Here is a 27,107-nt window from a genome sequence, read left to right on the forward strand (position 1 = left end):
TATGCTGAAGAGTTGCAAAGAAAACGCTGAAGGAGAAGATCAGTTAATACACACTGCTCAACAGTAGTGTGTATTATTATACACACTACTGTTGTAGTGTGTATAATTACACAACTATTATACACTATTGTAGTGTGTATAATTACACATTACACAACTATTATACACAGTACAATAGCTCACGTTTGCCTCGGTTAAATGTGTCCAACGTGGTGTTTAACGAAATGCTCTGTTATACAGTTATACGGTTAATAACAGTTTCCCAAATCGCTTAGTTGGAGGCATTTAAATAATTTTGCAGGCATCCGTTCTTGTAGACACGTGTCATTAAATGCGACCGAAATGGTTACAATAACGATTCAAGAACGATACTGTATACTACTTTACCTAAATTGGTGAGGAGGTTTACAGTAGCAACTCATATGATATATCATATGATGTTCTTATATATATATATATATATATATATATATATATATATATATATATATATATATATATATATATATATATATATATATATATATATGAGAGAGTTTAATAATCTTTGAATTAATACAGTTTAACAGTTTAATTAAATAATAATGCAGCGCACTTGAGTGATTGCTTTATTAATAAAGGCAAATATGATGCACATTCCCCATCAGTAACTTTTTACAGGTATCTAACCCCCCCCCTCTCTCTCTCTCTCTCTCTCTCTCTCTCTCTCTCTCTCTCTCTCTCTCTCTCTCTCTCTCTCTCTCTCTCTCTCTCTCATAATAATAAAGGAAAATTGTTCTTCCCTGCACACATTTTGTACTTATTTAATTCATAGACGAGTATCAACCATGTATATGGAGCTCTAATTGTTCAAGATCCTGCAACGTTCCAAAAGTTATTTGATATCCCTTCTTCATCCAGGCTGAAAATTAATAATGTCATGTCTTCTCGCTTTGAAGACGTGACATTAGTAATATGAAGAAAGTTTAACTGGCAGTTATGCCCTTAATGCTTGTATTTAGGTCGTCAGCTGTCTCGCAGTTCATGACTTCTTCACAGTTTTCACTTTGTCACATTTCAACTGCCATCTTTTATATTTTACTATAGCGTTTTAATTTTTCTCGTCGCTATCGTCTATTTACTCTCCACAACTTTAAAATTAAGGGGCAGGATAGTGGCACTGGGTCCGGAGTTCTTTCTTCCAGCGGTGTCAGACGGACTCACTGCCCAAGTATGACACTGGGCCTCCCGGAGCTCTTTCTTCCAGCGGTGTCAGACGGACTCTCACTGCTCAAGTATGACACTGGGCCCCCGGAGCTCTTTCTTCCAGCGGTGTCAGACGGACTCCCACTGCCCAAGTATGACACTGGGCCCCCCGGAGCTCTTTCTTCCAGCGGTGTCAGGCGGATTCTCACTGCTCCAACACCTACGAAAGAAAGCAAGCACCAATCACACGGAGAACATCATACCACATACCTTATCTATATGAATTCGTCTGCACCATTTGTTGGCCTATTTATTGATCTGGTTCTGTTTCTCTATACCTTCCTCATACAAACCCTCCCCTACCCCCAACCACACACATACACACCTGTGAGGGAACGCTGTCAATGTCTGGCGGAAGACGGGGTGGCAGGTCTTGGGGTCGGGCCAGACGCAGTGTGTACACCAGGTAGTACAAAGTGTACATCATCTCAGGCTTCACGTAGTGGATGGTGACGGCAGTGCTGGAGCAGCACAGGGGGCCCTGGTGAGAGGGAAGTGTTTACATATCCGGGAGGGCAGAGGGAGGGACTGGAAGAAGCTGGAAGAGAAGAGGGAAGGAGAGGCCGGACGGATGGTAGGAGGGGAGAGAGGCTGCAAGGGAAGGGGAAGAAAATGCTGAAAAGCACGAGGGAAGAAGATGCAAGAGGGGAAGAAAGGAGTGGATGATGAGAAAGAAAATAGGGTGGATGAGAGAGTGAATGAAACATGAAAAAGAGAAAGTAATAGAAAGGAAAAGAAAGTAACATTGCCAAAAAGGAATGGGAAGAATTTCAAGCTTTAAAGAGGATGGGAAAAATAGATAAATAGAGGAAAGAGAGGGAAAACGAACAGCAGGAATAAAGAAAACTAGAGCATGAAGAGGTACCAAGGGTAAAAAAGATAGTTAACAAAAGCAGGAAGAACGGCAATAATGAGAGCAAAGACACCAAGAATAATTACACGTTTGTCGACAATAAGGAAAGAGGAGAACAGAAACAAATAATTAGGCAGAGAAACTGGCAAGCATAAACTTTAAAAATGCCAACGTTAACTTAATAGTAAATATGTCATTTGCTCAGAACTAATGAAAAATTAACATTTTGCCACATAGATCAGGGTCTTTACGCCAGCCAAAATCCACCAGTAAGAGCTACATATATGGTCAAGCTTGAGGTATAGAACTAAGCGAGCAATAGTTCCCATCACCTGTACTGTGGTGTAGTAGACGTGGGTCCAGAACCATGTGTGTCCGAGTACAGCCACTCCGTCAGGCATGAGCAGCGTCCCAGGCGTGAAGGGGAAGAACCTGTTTCCTCCAAGATGGTCGCGTGAGTCTCCGGCCAGCACCCCGACGGCCTCCAGACACCTGCCTGCCGGAGGCCACGACCACAGGGGAGAGGGCGGCCACGACCACAGGGGAGAGGGCGGCCACGACCACAGGGAAGAGGGCGGCCACGACCGCGGGGAGAGGGCGGCCACGACCACGGGGGAGAGGGCGGCCACGACCACAGGGGAGAGGGCGGCCACGACCACAGGGGAGAGGGCGGCCACGACCACAGGGAAGAGGGCGGCCACGACCGCGGGGAGAGGGCGGCCACGACCATAGGGGAGAGTGCATAGGGTGTTATTTACATTAAAATGCACTTTATATTATTTGATTATCATTGAGAAGCGACAAATACACATAAACCATGAACCCAAACTTTACACTTCGTAATAACCACAATGTTAATCACCACTCATCAGGCTTCACACCTGAACTATGTGAAGCATTCAGTTCCCACGTCAATATGCCCATCACCTGGACTTTACACGTTCTTCGTATCTAATTTTTAGTTTTGTAATGTATATGCAGTTGCACAATTTCATTCTGAAAACTCACCCAGCTCCACGTCCTCCTTGCCTCTGTCTCCAGAGGTACACACGGCCGAGTTGGTCAGTCCCTTCTCCACCACCCTCTGTAAGGCAGCCCGGCTCAACACGTACCCCGCCCCTGGAACAATGTTAATAATATTGACCAGACCACACACTAGAAAGTGAAGGGACGACGACGTTTCGGTCCGTCCTGGACCATTCTCAAGTCGATTGACGATCAAGTCCAGAACGGACCGAAATGTCGTCGTCCCTTCACTTTCTAGTGTGTGGTCTAGTCAACATACTTCAGCCACGTTATTGTGACTCATCGCCTGCATTATTAATAATTACTGTAATGGCATTATTATTTATAAAACTACTTTGTACAAATCACTCTAGGAGGTGAAGGGCACACCAGCAGCTTCTGAAAGTATGAAATAAGTTGTCGTCTAATAGAGTGAGGTTTATTGTAACGTATAAACAGTCACGTTATTGTTATTTTCACTTGTGTGTCAGTCTTCAGCTGTGAACCAGAACCCCCCGGTAAACACTCATATCGTCAGTAAAGCAGCTTCTCTCTATTCATGTTTAGAACTTAATTTTTCGTTATTTACACTAAACAAATACAACCTTCAGCACAATCGTCATCCACCACCACCACCACTATCGCCGCTAACAGTCACCACTATCATGACCACCGCTGTCATACAGTCACCACCGCCTTCGACCACTACTACCACTCACCTCCGCTCATGAAGATTTGAGACGTAACCGGCTCCTTCAGTTTGATGCCAAAGTATATAGGAAAGTCGGGGTCGTAGAGCTGGAGCATGTGCTGTAGGTTTTCTACGATCACAAACCTGAAACGTTATATTAAACGTCTGAACATTTATGAGCTGGTCTACGGGCTCACCATAGCCCGTGCTACTTGGAACTTTTGTTCCGAGTAGCTATATCTAAACCAACAACAACATGAGCTGGCAGTTCAGAACACCTGCTTGAAGAGCGCATGTGAAACACGTGGCAAGAATATGTTTCATAATCAAAACGATAAAATGAAACTTCTTTCAAAACCCTTTTTGCATACACTCGGGTGAAGAAAATTTAAACAAGACTTTCACCCACTCTTTCAGTAATAAGATTTACATAAATTTAAGCGTTCCCCTTTTCAATCTATTCAACCTGTATATTCCATCTTCCTCATTTTTTCTTACCCCACTTCCCTCTTCCGCTCGGAAAGCCGGTCTGTCGAGCGGACAGCACGCTGGACTTATGATCCTGTGGTCCTGGGTTCGATCCCAGGCGCCGGCAAGAAACATTGGGCAGAGTTTATTTCACCCTGTTACCTAGCAGTAAAATAGGTACCTGGGTGTTAGTCAGCTGTCACGGGCTACTTCCTGGGGTGTAGGCCTGGTCGAGGACCGGGCCGCGGGGACACTAAAAAAAAACACCCCGAAATCATCTCAAGATAACCCCTCTGTCTCTGCCAATTTCCGTTACCCTCAATCTCAACAGCCTTCTTCACTCTACTCTCCACATAACATCATACTTCCATCACGCTCCCTACTCCCACAACACCGTATTCAAGTGTCAAACCTCTTCATTCTTCTCGCCGTACTCACGTGTCGTCATCAACCTTGAGGAACCAGTCGGCGTGGTGGAGGTGATGGTGGTAGAGGTGGACGAGGGCGGCCTTGGTCTTCCCCCACAGGTTCTTGTACCCATCCGGCACCTCCAGCTTCAAGGAGCCCAGGGCCTCGTCTGGAGAAGGGTTTTAACAACAAGGAAGTAAGTCAGCTTCTCCTGGAGGTACAAATTTTGCACATATGTTCATACTAGTGTTTTTTTCCGGTAGGCGCACCTCATGACATCCAGAGCACGACACTGTAAAGATCAGTTTAGCATATGGGGCCAGATTCACGAAAGCACTTACGCAAGCACTTACGAACCTGTGCATCTTTTCTCAACCTTTGGCGGCTTTGTTTACAATTATTTAACAGTTAATGAGCTCCAAAGCACCAGGAGGCTGTTTATAACAATAACAACAGTTGATTAGAAAGTTTTCATGCTTGTAAACTGTTTAATAAATGTAACCAAAGCCGTCAAAGATTGAGGAAAGATGTACACGTTCGTAAGTGCTTCCGTAAGTGCTTTTGTGAATCTGGCCCCTGGAATCTAGTGAACGATAGAGTGTAAGAGATGTATGCAGTAAGGTGTATGGAGACGCGGGAAAGTAAGCAGAAAAAGAGAAAAAATATGGTATTTACAAGGAGAAAACGCTCTCTAGTATGACTAAATATAGAAAGCAAAAAACATTAAGTACAGCGTGTGACACAGAAGGATAATTGTCATGGGTAGGTTGGGCTACCGTTACCTGTGGCAGGTGGCTACCGTTACCTGTGGCAGGTGGCTACCGTTACCTGTGGCAGGTGGCTACCGTTACCTATGGCAGGTGGCTACCGTTACCTGTGGCAGGTGGCTACCGTTACCTGTGGCAGGTGGCTACCGTTACCTGTGGCAGGTGGCTACCGTTACCTATGGCAGGTGGCTACCGTTACCTGTGGCAGGTGGCTACCGTTACCTGTGGCAGGTGGCTACCGTTACCTATGGCAGGTGGCTACCGTTACCTGTGGCAGGTGGCTACCGTTACCTATGGCAGGTGGCTACCGTTACCTGTGGCAGGTGGCTACCGTTACCTGTGGCAGGTGGCTACCGTTACCTGTGGCAGGTGGCTACCGTTACCTGTGGCAGGTGGCTACCGTTACCTGTGGCAGGTGGCTACCGTTACCTGTGGCAGGTGGCTACCGTTACCTGTGGCAGGTGGCTACCGTTACCTGTGGCAGGTGGCTACCGTTACCTGTGGCAGGTGGCTACCGTTACCTGTGGCAGGTGGCTACCGTTACCTGTGGCAGGTGGCTACAGTGAGGAATCTCAATCCTGAACACGCATCAAGTAAATTCTGTGACCAGGAATTGGGTCATATTCGCCAACATTACATTACTGAATCCAGTCATTAGACCCCTTACACCTGACGATGTCATCTACATAAAGCACTGCCATTTTCTTATCCATTCTCGTGTTCTTCAAGATGACCTCATAATATATCCAAAGTTGCCTAATGCTGATTAATAGACTTCAAGCCCTTGCATGAGACACCATCCTGCAAGATGGGGACCTTAGTATCTCGACATAAACTGTAACTTTTCATACAGAATAGAATAGCAGCACAAACGCATATGTATATAAGCACGTCAAGAAAATAAAAACACAAAAAGCTCACCTTCAAGTTCAAGTATGTTTATTGAGATAAGAAAGAAATTACATCTCAAAGGGATAGAGTAGTTTAGGCTATTTCTACCCCTCAAGCTCACCTTGACGTGTGCTGAAGAAGACGTGGTGTTGGCAGTGCTTGGCCCAGGTATTCTTAACGTGTTGGGCTCGTGCGTTGTGGTTCTCAGCACTGGTGGTAATCCAGCACAGAACCCGACTCTTCTGCCACGCCGAGCTCCGCTCTGCCCTCTTCTCTCCTGTTACAACCATCACCAGCATTACACACAGAAATCACAATTGCGTGATGCATCAAATGAACAAATCCACAAGGGCCGTGACGAGGATTTGAACCTGCGTCCGAGAGCATCCTAGACGCTCAGTCGATTAAGGCAGCGTCTGGGATGCTCTCGGACCCAGGGTCGAATCCTCGTCACGGCCCTTGTGGATTTGATCATCAGCAAAGTTTTAGGTGTAAACAAACAATTGAGGGTATCGAAACGAGCGTCCTGCGGCCCCTGCGCTGACGAGCGTGTGTTCGATTACGGTAATTCGTTTTATCTTAAATTTCACACTAGAGACAATTTCTTAGAATATCTTCACCCTGGTAGTGAATATCACAGCACAACAATGGAAGTCAAACAAATTTCTTCTGCATTAAATTTATGAAAAGAAATACATATGAACTGAAAAAGTTGAGCAAAAATGACATCTTTCAACCAAAACACAAGAAGGAAAGTAGCGTCTCAAGGAGTAAGGGCTTCCTTTCAAGTTTCAGATAAGTCGCTTCATGCAGCCCTGGAATTATTACGCAGGACACAGATAAACTTACAGAAAATGGTTGCATGCTATAAACACAAGAACAACTTTAGCTGCAGAAGACTCACTTGGCGAAAGACGCGGTGTCGTCGACCAGGCGGGAGATTGCCTGCAGGAAAAGACGACACAGAGGGCGCAGGTGAAGGCGAGCAGGGCGATAGCTCGGCGCTTCGGGTTAATCCACATTCCGTTGGGGAGAAACTGCTGTAATATTTGGCTTACCTGAAGGGCAACCCCTCGCATCATCGTCGTCACCTTCAGGCCAGTGGCCGCGTCGCCTACTACACCTTCCGGAAAGCGCAAACGTCAGCTGGGTCGCCTTGAAGCCAGAATAGACACCGCCTGAGTTATCTTAAAGTCAACATCCACAATACTTGTTAAAAGAAAATCACAAACAAAAGTAATAAAAAATCATAGGTAAAAACAAAACAAAAACATAATGGGGTTTAACCAATTCAAACTGCAAACAATAACAAAAGTAAATAATACCATAAACCAATTTCAACAATAAAGAATCACAAAGCTAACACAAACACATATATTCACATGAAAGTCTATGCAAAATGACACATGCAGAACTGCACGTTCAAACATGCATCAACATTAAACACACAGAAAGCCAAACTTGAGTATCACAATTACTACAGAACCTGGCTAAATATTCCCTCCTAAGTGTCGTGGGCAGAATACAAAATTAAGACAAATCTGCTAATATTTGGAGATTACAATCACACCGAAACAGAATGGGATAAACAAATTCGTCATGGAGGGGAAGGAAAGATAGTTGAAGCTCCAGATTAAAAATTTCCTACATAACTGTACAAGCTAAGAGGAAGATGGACTGTGAAGCAGTATCCGCCCCGGCGATAACAGCTTGATGGTCAAATGCAACCTCAGAGTACTGAAAAAAAAAATTGTACCACTTACGGGCTATTCATGCCCGTGCCACCTCTTGGGTGGCTTAATCTTTATCAATCAATCAAACGAGGAAGATGTCAGATGATGGGGCCTCCCATATGTTCGTATATTAATTCAGGACGAACAGACTAATACGATAAAGTATGATGTCCTAGTAACCGGAACACCTACTGGTTTTAATGTACCTATTGAACTAAAAACAAAGTACAGAAGCTAGTAGAGAGCTGTAGCAGAAACTGACGTAATAGAAATAACACAAAGGGGAAGATACACAGTCTCTGGCAAATGTACACTGGGAAAGTAAATTTTTTAGAACAATTAGTACGATTCATGAAGAAATATGTCAAAAGGAAATAAGTTGATGATGGGAGAGGAATTCCTGCCCCCCCCCCCTCCCCCCACCTCTTCCCCCGAAAAATACATTATCTAGAGGACATGAGAGGCCCCTGTTCTTCCTGTGAGTGGTGATAGAGATATTATAGATACACACTATACCTATCCTGTCAGTGGTGGTAGAATGCTTTCAGTCGAACATAATTTCTCAGGAACTTAACCACAAATTCTTTTTAGCTAAGCAAGTAACAACATTGATGAACTTGGTCCAGAGTGTGTTAATATATACATCAACAGTCTATTTACAGTTTGAGTTAGTTTAGTTATATTTGCTAAAACCCGCACCTATCCCGCTAACGATGACAGAAGCGGCACAAAGCCTCATAATGACATAATTGTTCGAGAATTGGACTACAACGTTTCTTCAGCTAAGAAATTAACATTTTGGTGTTGAAATATTTTAATTCTGTTGATATGTGTGTTATACAACCAACACATACCCAGTGGGTGGCGCACCCAACACCCATCCAGTGGGTGGCAGTGGAAGGTACACCCAACACACTCAGTGGGAAGCAAAGGGTAGTGTTCCCTACACCCACCCAGTGCAACCCGTCCTCTTAAAAATAACGTCACTTTTCGCTGGTATGCGCGCTATGGCCGTAATGACGTAATTTGAAATGAAATCGACTCACAAAAGTGACGTACTGTTCCGTTTTCTATTTGAGTCGTCCGGCTTACTCGACCAGCTTAGAACAGGCAATAGCGGTGATGATTCTCACTATTATTTCCTGTATGACACTTTCATTGACTGCATTTTACACTTCCCTCCCTCGCTTGGTCTACAAAAGTTAAGTCTCATTGCAAATTCATATTAAAAATACTTCACTGATTTCAAGACCTACTTCCTCCCGAGCCAGTGACTCTCTCAACCTCTCACAGGACACTGTTATCGTCCAATACTCTGCCGCAGTCCGGACACCAGCAGGATAAATCGGCCGAAATTTAATATTATTATTGTCCTCCTATCATCTATACGAGATAATAAAGCCTTACCCATGTAAGGTGGGACCCAAGAGCATTCCCTATAAACACACAAATGTATTAACGCCCCATAAACATAAATGTATTATTAATGCCGATTAATGCCCTATAAACACACAAGTGTATGATTAAGGCCAATTCATACAAATTGCCACCGTGGCGAGGTGTTTCCCGAGGCGTCATCTCTTGTGTCGGTGTTCGTACCCCGGCCAGGGAGGGTTGAATGCCCACCAGCCATTATTTGATCGCCTCTGTTCAACCACCAGTAACTGGGGACCTGGTTGCAAACTGATTAGCGGGTCGTGTTCCAGGGGAAAGTGGTAGGGTCGTGTATGGCTTCAGAAGTTGTCTACTTCTATACCCATTTAGTTTAAAAAATAGAGCTAAGGGATAAATTACTTTGTTGAACTCATGTTACCTTTCTTTAGATGGTTAATTTATAATTGTCTATTATTTATTTTTTTTCATTTATTTTCGCAATTATTAGTATATATGAAATGTGGAATAGGTTCTGTAGATCAGTGGTCAGGGTGAAACATTTCAAACTAGATCATACTAGCTTACAGTACACATTTATTGACGAAAAATCTACATAGAAATCTTATCATTATTTTTGGTACCTGAGTAATGGAGGATAATGAAACTGCAGACGTAATGGTGATAACACATGGGATGTGTATACCTAAAAGGTATATCCACCGGTTTTCGGTATATATATATATATATATATATATATATATATATATACACTGAGAATTTAATTGAGCTCTGAACTATGTCCAGAAATGTTATTCAAATATTTACTTCATTGGGAAGAGATTTTGTTCATTAGGAAGATATTTTTGTATCCCTTTATTTAATTACTGTGATTGCATAGACTGAGTCGGAGTCTGGGAATGTGAGGAAATGTGTTTATTTAACTTATGTGTTATTTTGTGGAGCTCAGCTGAGACTAAGTCACAATTACGTGACGGCCGCAAATAACCCACTCCACACACGTGACGACCTTACTCTCATTCCTTGCCGATTGATTGATTGATAAAGATTAAGTCACTCAAGAGGTGGCACGGGCATGAATAGCCCGTAAATTTCTTGCCATACATTTGCGTTATTTATGGGTTCTGTTACATCCAACTATGACGAGGCTCAAGACTAGATTAGTGTTGTATTTTTCGGTGCTTGAAATAAACAAAAGTACAAGAGAATACATGGTGAGTGCGTATGTTCAGTATATTTGTATATTTTAATCAAAAAACGCCATAAATCAGTATTGGTTAAAGTTCTCAAAGCGGATTTTTGTTGGCGGATGAGTGGTCTGATGTTGGGTTGGAAACATTAACTTCTCATGAGATGCTAAATTGCTCCTTTTTTTATTACTTATGTGTTGTATGTGACTAGTTTGTTTTTAACTTAAACTAATATACATGATTACAAAACCAACCTTACTTTATTCATTGTTAATAAACATTTCTGTAAAACAATGCTTTACATCATCTAATAGCATACCTTTTAATCCCCAAATGCTATATCGTAATTTTCCTTGACTGAAACATTCTGATGAAAATTTCTGCATCAAGGCCAAATTTCCGTGGTATATTCTCCACACACATTTCTATATTTTGCTTTCCTTTTTTTACGTTCCTCTTTCTCATCTGTCTATATCGTCCTCTTGCTCTTCCTTCTCCTCCACCTGAATCTTGTGAGGAGGAGGAGGGTGGCACAGGGCCGGAAACTCGTCTCCTCCAGTGGTGTCAGTCGGGCGTGTACTTCTCCAAGACCTACAAACAAATGGTTAAAGAAAACATCACACCCCTTGCTGGAAAATGCCAAAACATGAAGCTTCTATTTGACTTCCTGTGTCTGTTTACATGTCTCTCGCTGCCTGCTGATTCTATCAGCAGGCAGCGAGAGAAAATGTGTGCTACTGTGTCATTAGTCGTTTGTCGGCTTCAGTCTTTAGTATACTCTGGAAGCAGTCGTTCTGGTAAACATGTATTGAATTTGACCGAAAGCGTTATATAAGTGAGTTTAACAAGAATCTTCTCTATATTTCTTAAATTCTTCTTCACTTGAGAAGGAAGTTACAAAACACAGCATCGAACATCTCATGAGGGTGAGATGACAGGCGTAGTTACCCTATTCAAAGGACTGAGAAGTCTGGTAAGATAAGTTATTGATCAGAAGAAAACGCTAAGCCGTTACGACTATATAGTACTTGGAAAGAGTATGAGGACAATAATTTAAGATAGGACGGAAGAAAGAAAAGGCGCCCTGGCTTGGACGGTTGGGAATTGAACGCCGACCTGCAAGGAGCGAGGCTATTGGTCTACTTTTCAGTCTAAGTGGTTGGGCAATTTGAATCTGGCATTTCTCTCTCTCTTGGTCTTTTTAATGATATAACGTACCTAGGTGTAACCTAACGGTTGATAACTAACGGTGTTCGATATGAAGAATCTATGCTCATAGCTTCTGCTATGTCAAATCTCATATTGTCGCATCATACATTTAGTTTTCCAAATATATTTATCCTGCTCTATTTTTGGGTCTGATTATTGATCTAAATTTGTTTCTCTAGATTTTCCTCATAGGGTGTTCACTCGACTTTTCCTCCTTTGGCGCACCTGTGTGGGAACGCTGTCAATGTCTGGCGGAAGACGGGGTGGCAGGTCTTGGGGTCGGGCCAGACGCAGTGTGTACACCAGGTAGTACAGAGTGTACATCATCTCAGGCTTCACGTAGTGGAAGGTGACGGCAGTGCTGGAGCAGCACAGGGGGCCCTGGTGAGAGGGAAGTGTTTACATATCTGGGAGGGCAGAGGGAGGGACTGGAAGAAGCTGGAAGAGAAGAGGGAAGGAGAGGCCGGACGGAAGGTAGGAGGGGAGAGAGAGAGGTAGCAAGGGAAGGGAAAGAAGAGGCTGGAAAGTAGAAGGGGGAAGAAAGGCTACAAGGGAGGAGGGAAGTAGAGCCTACAAGGGAGAAGGAATAATACAGATGAAAAAGACGAGAGCTGAAAGAAAATAGAGAATGGAGAATAGGAAGAGACTTAGAGGTAAGAGATGGGAATAAATTGGCAGTGAGAGAAAGGAATGGAAGAACTGGAAGTTTTAGAGGGTAAGACCAATGGATAACGAAACGAAAGAGAAGAACAGGCAGAGAGGGAACATATAGAGCGAGAGCATAAAGAAGGAGAACAAGTATATGAAGGTGAACGAGAACAGGAGGAGAACGAGAACAGAAGAAGAATGAGATAAGGAGAAAGTAGAACAAACGATAATGACAATGAGAAGGGAAGAAAATAACAGATCAATCAGGTTGAGAAGCTAACTAACGAAATACCTCAAATATATTCAATATTTAACTAGCAAAGATGTAGTTTCATACAATATTTTTCAGCTGAACGTTTTTGCACATAGATCAGGGTCTTTACGCCAGCAAAAATCCACCAGTAAGAGCTACATATATGGTCAAGCTTGAGGTATAGAACTAAGCGAGCAATAATTCCCATCACCTGTACTGTGGTGTAGTAGACGTGGGTCCAGAACCATGTGTGTCCGAGTACAGCCACTCCGTCAGGCATGAGCAGCGTCCCAGGCGTGAAGGGGAAGAACCTGTTTCCTCCAAGATGGTCGCGTGAGTCTCCGGCCAGCACCCCGACGGCCTCCAGACACCTGCCTGCCGGAGGCCACGACCACAGGGGAGAGGGCGGCCACGACCACAGGGGAGAGGGAGGCCACGACCACAGGGGAGAGGGCGGCCACGACCACGGGGAGAGGGCGGCCACGACCAAGGGGAGAGGGCGGCCACGACCACGGGGGAGAAGGAGGCCAGATGGAGTTATACACATTTACCCCGGCTTTGAGTACAAGACGTAGATCATATTCAAATACTTCAAACTTTCAGATTAAAGCAGACCCTTCACCTGGAGACTCATACACATTACAGTTCTGCTAACATTCAACACATTATCAAATCACTTGAACGTCAAATCATCCACATGAAAACTCCCACATTTATTTATTTATTTACTTATATACAATTGGGTACATTGGGTTTGTAAGAGTACATACCATTGGTGTTCTTACATCTTGCAAAGCCAATAACAGGCAGAGCGTCTCGAGCAGCTTAATAACACATTACCTATGTGTTTTCTTATCGTTTTCTTAATTATTACAATGATTATCAACAACAGAATCACTTTTCTGTCGTGAGAGACGACAGCAAGTCACTCACCCAGCTCCACGTCCTCCTTGCCTCTGTCTCCAGTGGTACACACGGCCGAGTTGGTCAGCCCCTTCTCCACCACCCTCTGTAAGGCAGCCCGGCTCAACACGTACCCCGCCCCTGGAACAATTATTAATAACGGTGTTATTATTGAACTAGAAAGACCCCCCTTACAAGGTGGAGCCCGGTTGACGGCTTGTACACACACCTGTAGTACCTTCAGGTTAGTTGTAGTCTCAGCTGAAGGTGGCAGTGTTGACATAACACCATGTGTCCTCAGCTGAAGGTAGCAGTGTTGACATTATGTCATGTGTCCTCAGCTGAAGGTGGCAGTGTTGACATTATGTCCTGTGTCCTCAGGTGTAGGTGGCGGTGTTGACATTATGTCATGTGTCCTCAGCTGAAGGTGGCAGTGTTGATATTATGTCATGTGTCCTCAGGTGTAGGTGGCGGTGTTGATATTATGTCATGTGTCCTCAGCTGAAGGTGGCAGAAGGCATCGAATCTGTATTCAAATATAAATCTTTTACGAGACAAGTGAAACTCGCTCATGAAAAATAGATCTGCCTTCTGCAGAGGAAATTATGCTGTGTTGAAATACATCTTCTCGGTTGTATTCCGTGTTCTGTCTTACTTTTCATTTTTCATATATAAATATAAATATAACGAAGACGAGTAGAATTGTTAAACTTAATCCATTTCTTCAGAAATTATGTTGGGAATCTAAATTAGTCAATAGTTCTAAAAAATATATCACTATTTACTGTAGAATGTTTGTTTACATGAATGTGTCAACTACTGAAGTTAATAGGTCGATAGGTATAGTGCTAGAGTGTTCTTTAACAAGTTATGTGTGATATGTAATTGGTCTACACGGCAACCACCACCACGACCATAGCAGTCAACCACCACCACCATCACCAACATCGACAACCACCACCACTACCACTCACCTCCGCTCATGAAGACCTGAGACGTAACCGGCTCCTTCAGTTTGATGCCAAAGTATATAGGAAAGTCGGGGTCGTAGAGCTGGAGCATGTGCTGCAGGTTCTCCACGATCACAAACCTGAAACGTTGTATTAAACACCTGAACAGTCATCAGCTGGCAGTTCAGAACACCTGCTTGAAGAGCGGCTGAACCAGGTGATTATATGATAACGTGAAGCCATTTAAAACATTATGTTTTAATATTTAAATGATTTTCATTAATTAAAATATGTCAAGGTTTTATCTTACTTTGCCTCCGTGTAATTTATATTCTGCTTTTTCCTTCTTTTTTTTCTTACTTTGCTAGTCATTGTTCTTCTTCTTCAGTTAATGCTTCATATTCTTCATTTGCCATTCTCCCGCGTTTTCCTAGTCCTCTGTCAATCCAATCCCAATCCCCCCTCCCCCCCCCCTCTCTCTCTCTCTCTCTCTCTATTCCTAACCTGAGTTTCTCTGGCCGTACTCACGTGTCGTCATCAACCTTGAGGAACCAGTCGGCGTGGTGGAGGTGATGGTGGTAGAGGTGGACGAGGGCGGCCTTGGTCTTCCCCCACAGGTTCTTGTACCCATCCGGCACCTCCAGCTTCACGGAGCCCAGGGCCTCGTCTGGAATATATATATTATATTATGTGTGTGTGTGTGGTGTGTGTGTGTATGTGTGTGTGTGTGTGTGTGTGTGTGTGTGTGTGTGTGTGTGTGTGTGTGTGTGTGTGTGTGTGTGTGTGTGTGTGTGTGTGTGTGAATCACAAAGAAATTAACACGTGATGAATAATGTAACAATGTCTAAGCACGAAGGAAGGACTAAGACAGGAATTTCTTAACCCGTGGAGCACGAGATACTAAGGGATTATATAACCTGGGATATGTCCGTATTCACTAGGAGTCTGGAGCCACAGAGCTGAATCCTCTCCACAAAATCTCACCTTATGTTGAAAACAAAGCAAATGCTACTTTGGAGGGCTAGATAAAGCAAAGGCTAGATCAAAACATCTGTCCTGGACACTAGAGGGAGTGGGAAGCCTAACCTTGACGTGTGCTGAAGAATACGTGGTGATGACAGTGCTGGACCCAAGTATTCTTCAAATGACGTGCTCTTGTGTAGTGGTTCCCATGGCTGGTGGGAATCCAGCAGAGCACCCGACTCATCTGCCACTCCAAGCTCTGTTCTCCTCTATTCTCTCCTGTTATAACAAGTACAAAGCAAGTTATTCGGGGTAAGAAAATGTAAAATTAACAGCAACGGAAGCAAGCCTCGTGTCATCTCGCTAACAGCACACATAATAATGTCTACGCGTTGGAGGTAATTCCTTTTGTTTGAAGGTACGATAGCTGAGACAACGACTATCGTTCAAACACCTCAAAGATTTGTCTTGCCAATGAAGTTGTCCGAGGAATGATTTGTAGCCATTCTGCGTAGTACTGAATGGATAGAAATTATCTGGAAAGTATAAAAAGGAGATTGGGTAAGTTTGTCCTGGAAATTAAGAACCTCTCTTATGAAGATACAATGACAACTCAGTTTTACTCTAGAAAGGTGAAGCGTAGTCCCGAGAGAGGGGCGTGATTGAAGTGTACATTTGGAGGAAAAAATATAAAAATTGGGCTCTAAAAATATAAACAGAAAACAAAATATAAATCAATGAACATAAGTTTTTATTAAGCAATAAAAATTCCAGTTCGTAAATAGAATCGAACTCACACACAAAAAAGTTATAGTAGCGTTTAAACAGCATTAGTTGGATTTAAACAGGAACTGCCTTGAATGGACCATCAGGCCATCTGCACATTCCCTTTATCCCCCTATACATGATCTAAAACAAAAAATCTCTCTGATTGTTAAAGTCGAGACTCACTTGAAAGGAAACTCGAAGGTGTTGACGTCGCGGTCGGCCTGGCGGAGGACTTTGAGGGCAACAACACGTAATCAACAACTATAATAAGACTGCAGGTAAGGACAAGCAGGCTGACGGCACGCAGCTTACGGTACCTCCACATCCCGCCTGACAGTTGCCGCGACACCACCGGCTTCGTCATCTTCGCACTGGCATCCGCACGTCCACACATAGTAAACAAATCCACAAGGGCCGTGATGAGGATTCGAACCTGCGTCCGGGAGCATCCCAGACACTGCCTTAATCGACTGAGCTACGACAGCGTTAAAAGGGTTGAAACCGAAGTTCTACTGAATATAAACACATAGTATATATATAATCTGTCGGCTTGTCTGTGCTAGGCACACACACACCACCGCTCTTGTGCCAGGTAAGTCCACTACGGGCTCACCATAGCCCGTGCTACTTGCCCCGCTCCTGTGCCAGGTAAGTTACGGGCTCACCATAGCCCGTGCTACTTGGAACTTGTTCCGAGTAGCTCAATCCATAACAACTGTGCTAGGTTCGAAGCCAAACGTGTGGGGCTAGTCTCACTCAACTTCCGAGAAGAATTTTGGGAAGTTCGGGAGTGTCATAGGCCAGTCGGCGTTGGTCACAGTGCCACCCTTTAAGAAATATCGCCATCTATAGTGACCCCTGCGATTTTCATAAAGTCCTAAATAAAATCGAGGGAATTGTATAACTTATACACGATTGTATAACTTATACAACAACAGAAGGGATACCCAAAAGTGTCCGGGTTTCTCTAACTCCTCTCTTCCCTCCTGTCTTCCCTCTCTTCCTCCCTCCCCTCTCCCCTCTCCCTGCTTTTACCCTTTCTCCTCTTTTCCTCTCTCCCCCTTCCCTACTCTTTCTCTCTTCCCCCTTCTGCTCTAACTTTTCCCCTCTCCCCTATCTCTCACTCTTCCCTTTCCATAGTATTCCATGATTTATCGCGCAGGTGAAGTTGGTTTAGTGGCACTTGGCAATATATTTTTTTCAAATCAATCGCGACCCACCCATGTTGGGCACGTACCCAGCAGCAATTATTGGGGGAAATTGAGCGAGGCTAGCCCCAAGCATATGGCCTCTGGTATCGGACAGCCGGGGCGCATCCGATCCCACGATCGTCGTCGCCCCTTAGTCAACACAACAACAACACGACGCACTAATTCTCTGTGTCGTTGGTTCCACAATTATGGCGTTTCTAAAACCTGTATTTCCTGGTAACCGGCTACGTTGCAAAGCTTTATAAGTGATCACGTTACAACTGTCAACTGCGTCGGTTACACGTTGATACTAAGACGGTTAGGTTAGGCCGGAGTTTTCTATTCAGCTTTTCAAGGTAAACTCAAATATTCACAATAAATTAGTATGTCACATATGCACTTATTAATAAGCCAAATATTGACTATAAACAAGTGCGGGTTGCAACGTGAACATTATATCCCCCGTCTCAACACCGTTAGGCTTCCTTCCTCCACACTGTGCTCCACACTACTGTCTAAATGATCAGGTCTTAACAACCTCTTCCGGTTCGTCCTACGCCTCCTTCTCTTCCCCCCCCCCCTCCAACTCTTCCCCCCCCCTCCAACTCTTCCCCCCCCCCCTTCCCCCTTCCTGGTGTGTTCCGGTGCGCGCCTCAGACGCCACCTATCCGCCTGGGGCCACACCACAGTTCAAGAACGTTAGCGTTACCGCTATCCTGCGGTTGCCGGAGATATCTATAACCTTATTTGCAAGCCCGTAATACAGTTCAAATATAACTTACACTATTTGTCAATCAATGAAGCATCTAGTTTCCAACACTTGTAGCCTTGGTATAACAACAGGGACCAGATTCACGAAGCAAAAAACTTCTGGAACTATTTCCAATTTTGGCATAAGAATTATAAGCTTTAGAGAATGGTGTGTGTGTATATAGGGGGCGCTACACCACTGCAGTTATATATTCATTCGTAAATAGTTTTTGCTACTGGAGCCAGATTCACGAAGCAGTTACGCAAGTACTTACGAACCTGTACATCTTTCCTCAATCTTTGACGGCTTTGGTTACTTTTATTAAACAGTTTTACAAGCATGAAAACGTCCCAATCCACTGTTGTTATTGTTATAAACAGCCTCCTGGTGCTTCGGAGCTCATTAACTGTTTAATAATTGTAAACAAAGCCGCCAAAGATTGACAAAAGATGTACAGGTTCGTAAGTGCTTGCGTAACTGCTTCGTGAATCTGGCTCCAGTAGCAAAAACTATTTACGAATGAATATATAACTGCAGTGGTGTAGCGCCCCCTATATACACACACACCATTCTCTAAAGCTTATAATTCTTATGCCAAAATTGGAAATAGTTCCATAAGTTTTTCGTGATTTTAAATGAATTGTTCGCAGACGATGTTCAATTCAGCTTGTTGTACATCGGTACAAATGAGTAAGAAGACTCATGTGTACTCATATTGTTGTCGCTCCGGCCTTACATTCAGGGAGAGTTGTACCAGGGTTGATCATGCAAGCATTAGCTATGTAAGAATGACATCAGCATTACCAGTTAACTGTAGTACCATGATAACTTATGCGTGGCAATCCACTTACTGTTTTAATCTAAACAAAAAAGTTCTGACCATATCTGTTGCGTTCTTGTTCTTTCTTATCAAAGTTGATAACAAGAGGTGAAATTCTTCTGTCTCTCCCTACCACCCCCCTCTCCTGTCCTCTCCCCCTCACCTCTTGCATAACATTCCCCCCTGCTCCCTCCCTTACTGCACCCCACCTCCCCTCCCTTACAGCACCCCTCCCCCTCTTCCTTACCACACCCCTCCCCCTCCCTTACTGCTTGAGCACTCAACCGTCTATCGTACGCAGTAGCGACCGGATGCACTCCCTCACCCCCTTCTCTTACCCTGGCCCCTGCCGCTATCACCTAACAGTTAGTTATCCTGTAGCCAGTGTCTAGGGAACAACTAGTCCTTGACGACTCCTCCTGCAGGCGTCTGGCGCGACTTCGACTACACGCTGAGGCCTCGGAAGTGTGCTCTCTGCACTATGAATCGTTCATTTTATTTTTTGCTATTCACAGTGTTCTCGGAAGGGAATTAAATTTCTGCGGCGAGATATTAACATGTCAGATTCTTGGAACTATGTTTGGTTGGAGAAAAGTTGAAAACTGAGTTACTAGGTGATCCTAACTAGACAAAACGCACCTGTCGAACTCCCTGTGGCAATGATGACTGCTCTCTGCCGGGCCCTTCTGAGGACCTATGCGTTCATTCTTATTACTTTCATCCTTCCCAGTAGCCTTCTTCAGACAGTCAATGAACCTCACCCCGGAACTAGCACCTGTTTCTCATTCGCTAACACAACGTCGTCCAAGGAAGATGAGGTGATCAGGCCGTTGTTACATACGGCTGGAGTCCAACAGCACGACGGTGAGACGAAGAACTACAGCGGCTGGCGTCTCTTGCAGGTGTTTGTCCCTGCAGGGGACGAGGTGGCGGGGCTGCTGGAGGCGCTGGAGGCCAGCGGGCAGGTGGTGGTGCTGGGAACCTTAATGGAGAGATCACGGGTAGTGGTAAGTTTGTCTCTACTATTATTTTTGTTTCGAAGTTTCTGTGTGTCTAATATTGTGTTGATCCATGCCTTCCTGCCTCCTTATGTTTGTTCCTCAAAGCTCACATTCGTACCTACTTTACTATACTTCAGGCCCACTTTACTATCAGGACTATCAAGCCCTATCATACTTCAAGCCTACTTTACAATATTCTATAATATTGTCCTATACCAGAATTTATAAAGCACATTATGTCGTTATAAGGCACCTTAATAACGCTTCATAACGTCATTCATGTAACTAGTGATGCTTTGGAAAGGGTTACCTCCCATGTTATGTGATGAGTTGTGGGCGCTCTTGCTTCAAGCCTTCAAGCTGCTACTTGCTACCCCTTGCTACTTCAACGGCTTTAGCAAGCAAACTGCACTTTTGAGAGACGACGCCCAGCTGGTTTGTAACAAAACCATGTGCGTTGATGCCACTACTACACACGTATTGAAATACATAGTTAATAATAATAAGAAGAAGAAGAATAAGAATAATAATTGTGTTAGTAGTAGTAGAAGTGGGATTTAGCTCCTAATTATACCATTCTTATACATGTAAATTTAACCTGTGCTTCACAATTCCCCGTGAATTATCTTCTACGAGACGAAAGTAGACTTTTACTACTTTCGTGAAGTCATATGACGTTTGTCCAGTACGCACTAAATCTGAGAGATATATATACACTAGCCTATAAAAGCCTACACACACACATGGGGCCGATTCTCAGTGCCCTGGTACTGAAGTATGACGAGTGAGAGCAAAAAATTATTTACGCTTAGGGCAGTTAGGGGAAATTAGATGATACGCAAAACACGGCCGACATCGCTGAGGCAATCAGGTAGCGTAGCCTAGTCTCTTCAACCACCTGCGACCTGTAAATCAGTGCGCTTTGCGAGGCTTACTACCCCAGGGGTGTGGCTCGGCACCTTATGTAAACACCACACACCTGTGGCCTGGTCTCGTAAACAATGGTCAAATGTTCGTTAATCCAGTTGCTCGTTAGCCCGTTCTTAAATCGCCAGCCTTATAAAGCCAGCTTAGCCAGCCTGGTCTTATAAATATTGATTTGTTTATGGATGAAAGCTTACACAAAACCTATCCTCAGGCGTATAGCTTGTTCAAGCGGCGGCTGTCAACAAGGACGTACATATGCGTCACTTTTAACGTACTGCGTATCCAAAGACCAATATTTTCATCTAATCTAAAAATAATGGGTGTTTTGGTTCGGTGGGCAATTACTTGTATGTGCGGTCGGTGAGTGAAGTATTTAGTGAATACGATTCAAACACGTGAAGAAGGTTGGGAGAGCAGTGTGAAGGGAAGTGAAGAGGATAGTGAAAGAGGGGGTTTGGGGGGTTGGAAGGGGGGATTAAAATGAGGTGGTTGTGAAGGGGGGTGTGTGTGGGGAGGGGGGGTCGTGTGGTCGGTCTCTACACGAACATTCCCGGGCCTATAAGCCACGGCTGGAGTGACAAGCTGTCTTGGGTGGCTTAATCTTTATCAATCACTCACAACCTGTCATTTGTCGCTATTATTCGCCCGATGTAACTAACGCTTCCTTGATGCCTTCCCTATTAAGGTATATACTGAGCAAACAAAGGTCCGTGTTTATTACTTAAACTAGTTTTATTGCTCCTGACTATTTTTACGACCATACTTAATATTGGTCTTAATTGGTATATTTAAAATTGTTTAATATTGCCATTATCATACATAATGTGTACTTGCATGTTATGATTGAGTGAGAGTGAGTGTACCTTCTTTCTCACTGTACCCGGAAGGATGTACTAGAGGCAATATAATAACGACAGCTTGGGAACCCACAGGTAGAGGTAGCAATGGGCCCACATGTCAGCCTGGAACATTTGTTGTCAACATCCAGGAACACCTCACGTCCACCTCCCCGCCTTCAGCACGGCCGCCACCACAACAAACACAGGCATTCCGTTATCGACGAAGGCTCAGTAGAAGGAGCAGAAGCAGGTGCTGTCAGAGGAGCAACACAAGAGGGAGGACGTGAGAGACGGGCCCTGCTGGAGGGGGTGCTGGGGTGGAAGACGCTGCTGGAGGACATTGGTGAATCGGTGTTTGCTTCCTCCAGACGGCACCTCACAGGCCACGGTACGTAGACGTGATATGTTGACTCCTCCGGTGAGTTAAGTATATGTTATATCTGTATAATGACCTCAACTCCTGCTGCAACACCTTCCAGATTCCCGTCAGTCAATTTATCAAACTGCTGTCTCTTTGGCCACTCCTTCCCCCCCTCAATATTCAACCCATCTTGCTAAAATAATAGAGCTTATGGCAACTATTTGGTCCAACGTTCAAAAATGGACTTGCAGCCCCCCCAAAATTCTCGTTTTGAACTATTAATTTTGTGAGACACAAAAAATGGCAAACCCCAAACATTCTTAAGCCATAGGAATATTTGGCTTATGAATAAGTTTTTATGCTTTACCAAATAATTGCTATATATGTACTATAGCATACGCTATGTTGAAGGATGGGCTGCAATATTCATTGCTTACATCCTCACCTTCACATTCTATACACGACCCTTTCATTCCTCACTAACCATCCCTCCTTTGCCCTGATAACCATCTTTCTCCCCCTCTCCGCGACACGACAATAACCACGTCGTCCCTCTGACGGGTTCCCCTCGTGCCCACAGAGCACCTGGCGTGGGACAACTACTACCGCTACTCCAGCATCGCCACCTTCGCCCGAGGGCTGGCCCAGCAGCACCGGACTGTGGAGTGTCTGGAGGTGGGCCGCACCTTTGAGGGCCGGCCGCTCCTGGCACTCATCATCGCTACCAAGTGTGTGATGCCTCTCTTCTTCTCTCTCTCTCTCTCTCTCTCTCTCTCTCTCTCTCTCTCTCTCTCTCTCTCTCTCTCTCTCTCTCTCTCTCTCTCTCTCTCTCTCTCTCTCTCTCTCTCTCTCTCTCTCTCTCTCTCTCTCTCTCTCTCTCTCTCTCTCTCTCTTTATCTGGGGAGGGATGCTCCTTAATCTATCTTATATCAGACATCATCTTATTTACTATCACTAACCTATATATTCCATTTTTATTCTCACTATATCTTCCGGGTCACAGTTACAATGCGCTACATTACATTTTACCTGAATATAATGATAAATATGTATTCGAGCAAGTAGCTTATGGCTTTGAAGCCCCTTCCCCCCTGATTTGTTTTAATTCTTTCAGCGCGAGGCAGATGGCCCGAGACTACCACAGGAAGGTACTGGGCGTCCGTAGACATAACGCCAGGGACAGACTCAACGCCCGGCAGCCTCAGACCACACACAACAACGGTCCGAAAGAGGAGCGCCGTGATGAGAGTAAGAAGGGGAAGAAAAAGAATACTAAAGACGTTGGCTTGGTTAGTGGTGGCACGACAGGAGAGAGGAAGGTCGTGCCTAGTGAGATAATACTAAAGAAAACATCGTCTGGGAAGCCTATCAGTAGGAAAAATAAGATAAATAAAGCCGATTCGCAAAGACTAAAGCTAGAAGATGGTCGTTTGGACAAAAAAAGATCTAGGAAAAATAATGCTGAGAAATGGAGATTGAGGAAGAAAAGGATGGCTCGAAAAAGGAGGACAAAAACCAATAGATGGGTAGAAGTACTTTCTGAAGGGATGTTTCCAATGGAGGCTTTGGGAACCAAGCCCCAAGCGGAGGCTGGCTGGACCGGACCCCAGGCGGCGGCTGAGAGGACTAAACCAGAGCGGGAAACTAGAAGGACCAAACCACGAGCGAAGGCACGGAAGACCAAACCTGTTATTCTCATTGAAGCTGGTTCGTTGTGGAAAACAAATACATTCATATCATTTTATACTATAATCATATATAATGCTAATTTTATGATCATTTAATCCAATATTTCAACGCTCTAATTTCACATTTGTGCAGAACTTCGTGAGTAATAACATTTAATTTGATCTTCAGAAGACTGAACTTGAACCTGTAATATAGGAACTCTAATAACGTGGCTAGGAAGCTTACAATAAGCAGGATTTCAGATAATAGGTAACTGCTACTCAGTTGAAACTTAAAGCCTCTTGCATGGATGATAAAGCTTAGGCTTCATAATTTACATATTCAGTCTCAGTTCTCCAAGGATCCAGGTGAGGGAAATATTACTACCCACGATATTATAAGTTTTACATTTTTTATGATGTGGATAAAAAGAATTACCAGATACCGTTGTGTGCTCAAGGGAGGATTAAAAAACTGATTGAGTTTCCCCTAAAAGAAAGCCGCAGTTCTCCTTCCTCACTGGCATAATAATATATTCTTTCTGTAACATATTTAAACTGCTCCTCCAAAGTACAGACATTCCACTCCTCTTCCCTTGCAGGAGCCCACGCCCGCGAGTGGACGTCGCCAGCGGTAGCGACGTACTTGGCACAACAGCTGGCTGACGCAGGTAAGATGTTCCTCAAGCATGTCAGCTTTATTATTGTTCCGGCCATGAACCCAGACGGCTACGAGTTCTCCATCACCACCGACCGTCTGTGGCGCAAGAACCGACGGCCCATCGACGCCAGCTGCGTTGGCGTTGATCTCAACCGGAACTGGGACACAGTGTGGGATTTGGGAGCCGGCGCCAGTGACCTCTCATGTTCCTACATATACCGCGGCGAGCGTGCCTTCTCCGAGATAGAGACGCGGAGCCTTGCAGACCTCGCCAAGACCTTCCGGAAATCGCTGACGATGTTTGTGAGCCTCCACAGTTTCGGAGAGTTCGTTCTCTACCCCTGGGGCTACACCATGGACAGGTCTGACATGAGTACTTATCTCAGGTATTTGGCCAAGAGGATCACTCGACTGTTAAATAAGAATGGTACGGCGCACTTTAGGGTAAGTGGCTTTAATAATTATACACAATTTTAAGACATCCAATCATCCAAAAAAAATTATTTATATTGCTCAAGTTTACTTTTAATAATAAAGCTTTACCATTTATGAAAATACTAAAGATTGACGGCAATACTTCAGCGAAGCATCTCTCTTTCTCTCTCAGTATGGCCAGAGCTCCCGCATGATGTACCTGGCCTCGGGCACCTCAGACGACTACATGCACAGTCTCGGTGTCCCCTTCGCTTACACCATTGAGCTTCCAAGGGACGACTTCATCCTCCCGCCCCAGGACATAATACCCCTGGCCGAGGACCTGTGGAACACTCTGGTGTGCACGGCCGGGCACCTGGTGGGGTCCCGAGACGCCCAGAACCTCTGCAAGAAGAGGATAGTGAGAACTTACGGTAAAGGTAACAAGACCCTGAAGGGTTGGGTGCACAAGAAGGTGCCTCTGGCTCAGGCTGAGGAAATGGTAAGAAGACAACATACAGCGAAGAGAGATTAGTTGTTAAAGGAGAGGAGCGTCGACTATGAAGCCTCGTCGAAGAGGTTCAGTTCCCATAGACAAGATACGTGATAAATAGCGAAAGAACACGGCGATTTTTTTTTTTTTTAAGTTGCTGACTAATTAGGCCTATTGTAAAAATAATGATGTTGGGTTGCAAATGAGAACGAGAGCGAAGGAAGGCAAGGTCAGCCAACAAGCTGATATTCCCTCACAAAGGTGTCACAGACGACCAGAACCTTTAAAGAAACGATAATAAGAAATAACGCTATTGAATTCAAATGCATATGTTTACACTTAACTCCGAAACTTGAACAATACTGAAACTTTAAGTCAATTGCACACAGAAATCACAATATCGTGATGCATCAAATGAACAAATCCACAAGGTTCGAACCCTCATCACGGCCCTTGTGGATTTGTTCATTAAAGTCAATTGTTTTCTGTTATGCTTTAGGCCTACTGATGTGCTTTAGGCCTACTGTTGTGCTTTAGAGAGTGCTATTAAAGCCGTGACATTAACTTGTTTACCACCCAGCGAGTATACCTTAACCCACAACATTGTCCAAGACTAGAGTAAACTCTCAGTGTATTCCATTAACCTGGGCTCTAGCAGACTCGAACCGTGGACCCCAGACGTGTGTGAGGCCGAAGCTCTCTCGACCGAGCTATTGAGTGGCCTTAATAAGGAAAGACTCCAGAAGCAGCATCCTGCTACCAAACTGAAATTTGTATAACTCTCAATGAATATACACTGAGAAATGGGGTATACCCATCAGTGAATATATATTCGTTGCAAGTATACTTCCAGCCCTGAATACTGTCCAGGACTTAACGTCTCTTTTTATCCGGTGTTGTACCTGTGCCACAGGCGATATTCTGTATACAATTTTTTCCCATCTAAATTTATTTTAATCCTTCGAAACTCTTCAAACGTAATTTGTAAAGTAATTATTATAGTTTCTTGTTATGTTCAGTTGTTGACATTTAGTTATGTTGTAATGTAACGTTGTGATTGGCTACAAAAATACACATGATTATTTTCTTCAATTTATTATACATAATAAACTTTCGACGGACGAAAGAAAGAGATAAAGAGATAAAGACGTACTTAAAAAAAAAACGGAAAAAACAAATGACGAGACAAGGATACAAAAAACAGAGATATAAAGAAGATATAATATACATACATAAATTGGAAAGCAAATATATATATATATATATATATATATATATATATATATATATATATATATATATATATATATATATATATAAACTTTGTTCCAGTCAAAGCAAACAGATAACTCTCTTGTAGCCTCCACGAACTGTTAAAACAAGAAAAAAAAACAAAATTCCACGCACATGTAGACAATGCTGTGTACCACTGTCCGCAGTGTGGCACTGTCTGCAAGGTGTAGATCTTTACAGTGTGTGCAACGGCACACCTTGAGAAGCCAGCAGCGTCTTGTATACACTTGAGACGGACGGTTTGACTTGCACACTCTTACACACACACAATCCCTGGGTTGCTGAACGATTACCCAGGCAACGAAAGTCAGAAATAAAGAAGAATAACGGTTCTCGAGCTGGGGCCAGATTCA

The 27,107-nt window shown here is 44.0% G+C and overlaps 2 protein-coding genes across 6 annotated transcripts; one reads left to right on the plus strand and one right to left on the minus strand.

The window, feature by feature from the left end:
• Positions 1–726: 726 nt before the first annotated feature.
• Positions 727–21,117, minus strand: LOC123745009 (glycoprotein-N-acetylgalactosamine 3-beta-galactosyltransferase 1). 4 transcript variants are annotated; one of them, XR_011223129.1, is made up of 10 exons: positions 20,906–21,117; positions 15,693–15,848; positions 15,135–15,273; positions 14,631–14,746; positions 13,687–13,797; positions 12,965–13,128; positions 12,078–12,233; positions 10,963–11,234; positions 7,233–7,483; positions 6,465–6,605 (listed from the first exon to the last, which is right to left on the minus strand). XR_011223129.1 is itself a non-coding variant. In XM_045725258.2 (9 exons), the coding sequence occupies exons 2-9, from the start codon at positions 7,408–7,410 to the stop codon at positions 1,391–1,393; spliced, it is 1,035 nt and encodes a 344-aa protein (XP_045581214.2). In that variant the 5' UTR covers positions 7,411–7,483; positions 10,963–11,207; the 3' UTR covers positions 727–1,390. The 4 variants fall into 4 exon arrangements, 1 of the variants encoding a protein (XP_045581214.2); XR_011223128.1 differs by having other exon boundaries at positions 15,693–16,105; positions 20,906–21,113; XR_006771280.2 differs by lacking the exon at positions 20,906–21,117 and adding an exon at positions 16,521–17,333.
• Positions 19,452–26,553, plus strand: LOC123745007 (carboxypeptidase B). 2 transcript variants are annotated; one of them, XM_045725254.2, is made up of 6 exons: positions 19,452–20,105; positions 21,959–22,253; positions 22,807–22,954; positions 23,341–23,933; positions 24,496–24,998; positions 25,162–26,553. In XM_045725254.2, exons 1-6 carry the CDS (start codon positions 19,758–19,760, stop codon positions 25,501–25,503), a joined length of 2,229 nt encoding a protein of 742 aa, XP_045581210.2. In that variant the 5' UTR covers positions 19,452–19,757; the 3' UTR covers positions 25,504–26,553. The 2 variants fall into 2 exon arrangements, with proteins under 2 accessions (XP_045581210.2, XP_045581212.2); XM_045725256.2 differs by having other exon boundaries at positions 23,341–23,474.
• The last annotated feature ends 554 nt before the right edge of the window (positions 26,554–27,107 follow it).

Source organism: Procambarus clarkii, chromosome 57 (assembly GCF_040958095.1).
Source record: "Procambarus clarkii isolate CNS0578487 chromosome 57, FALCON_Pclarkii_2.0, whole genome shotgun sequence".
Classification (NCBI taxonomy): Eukaryota; Metazoa; Arthropoda; class Malacostraca; order Decapoda; family Cambaridae; genus Procambarus; species Procambarus clarkii.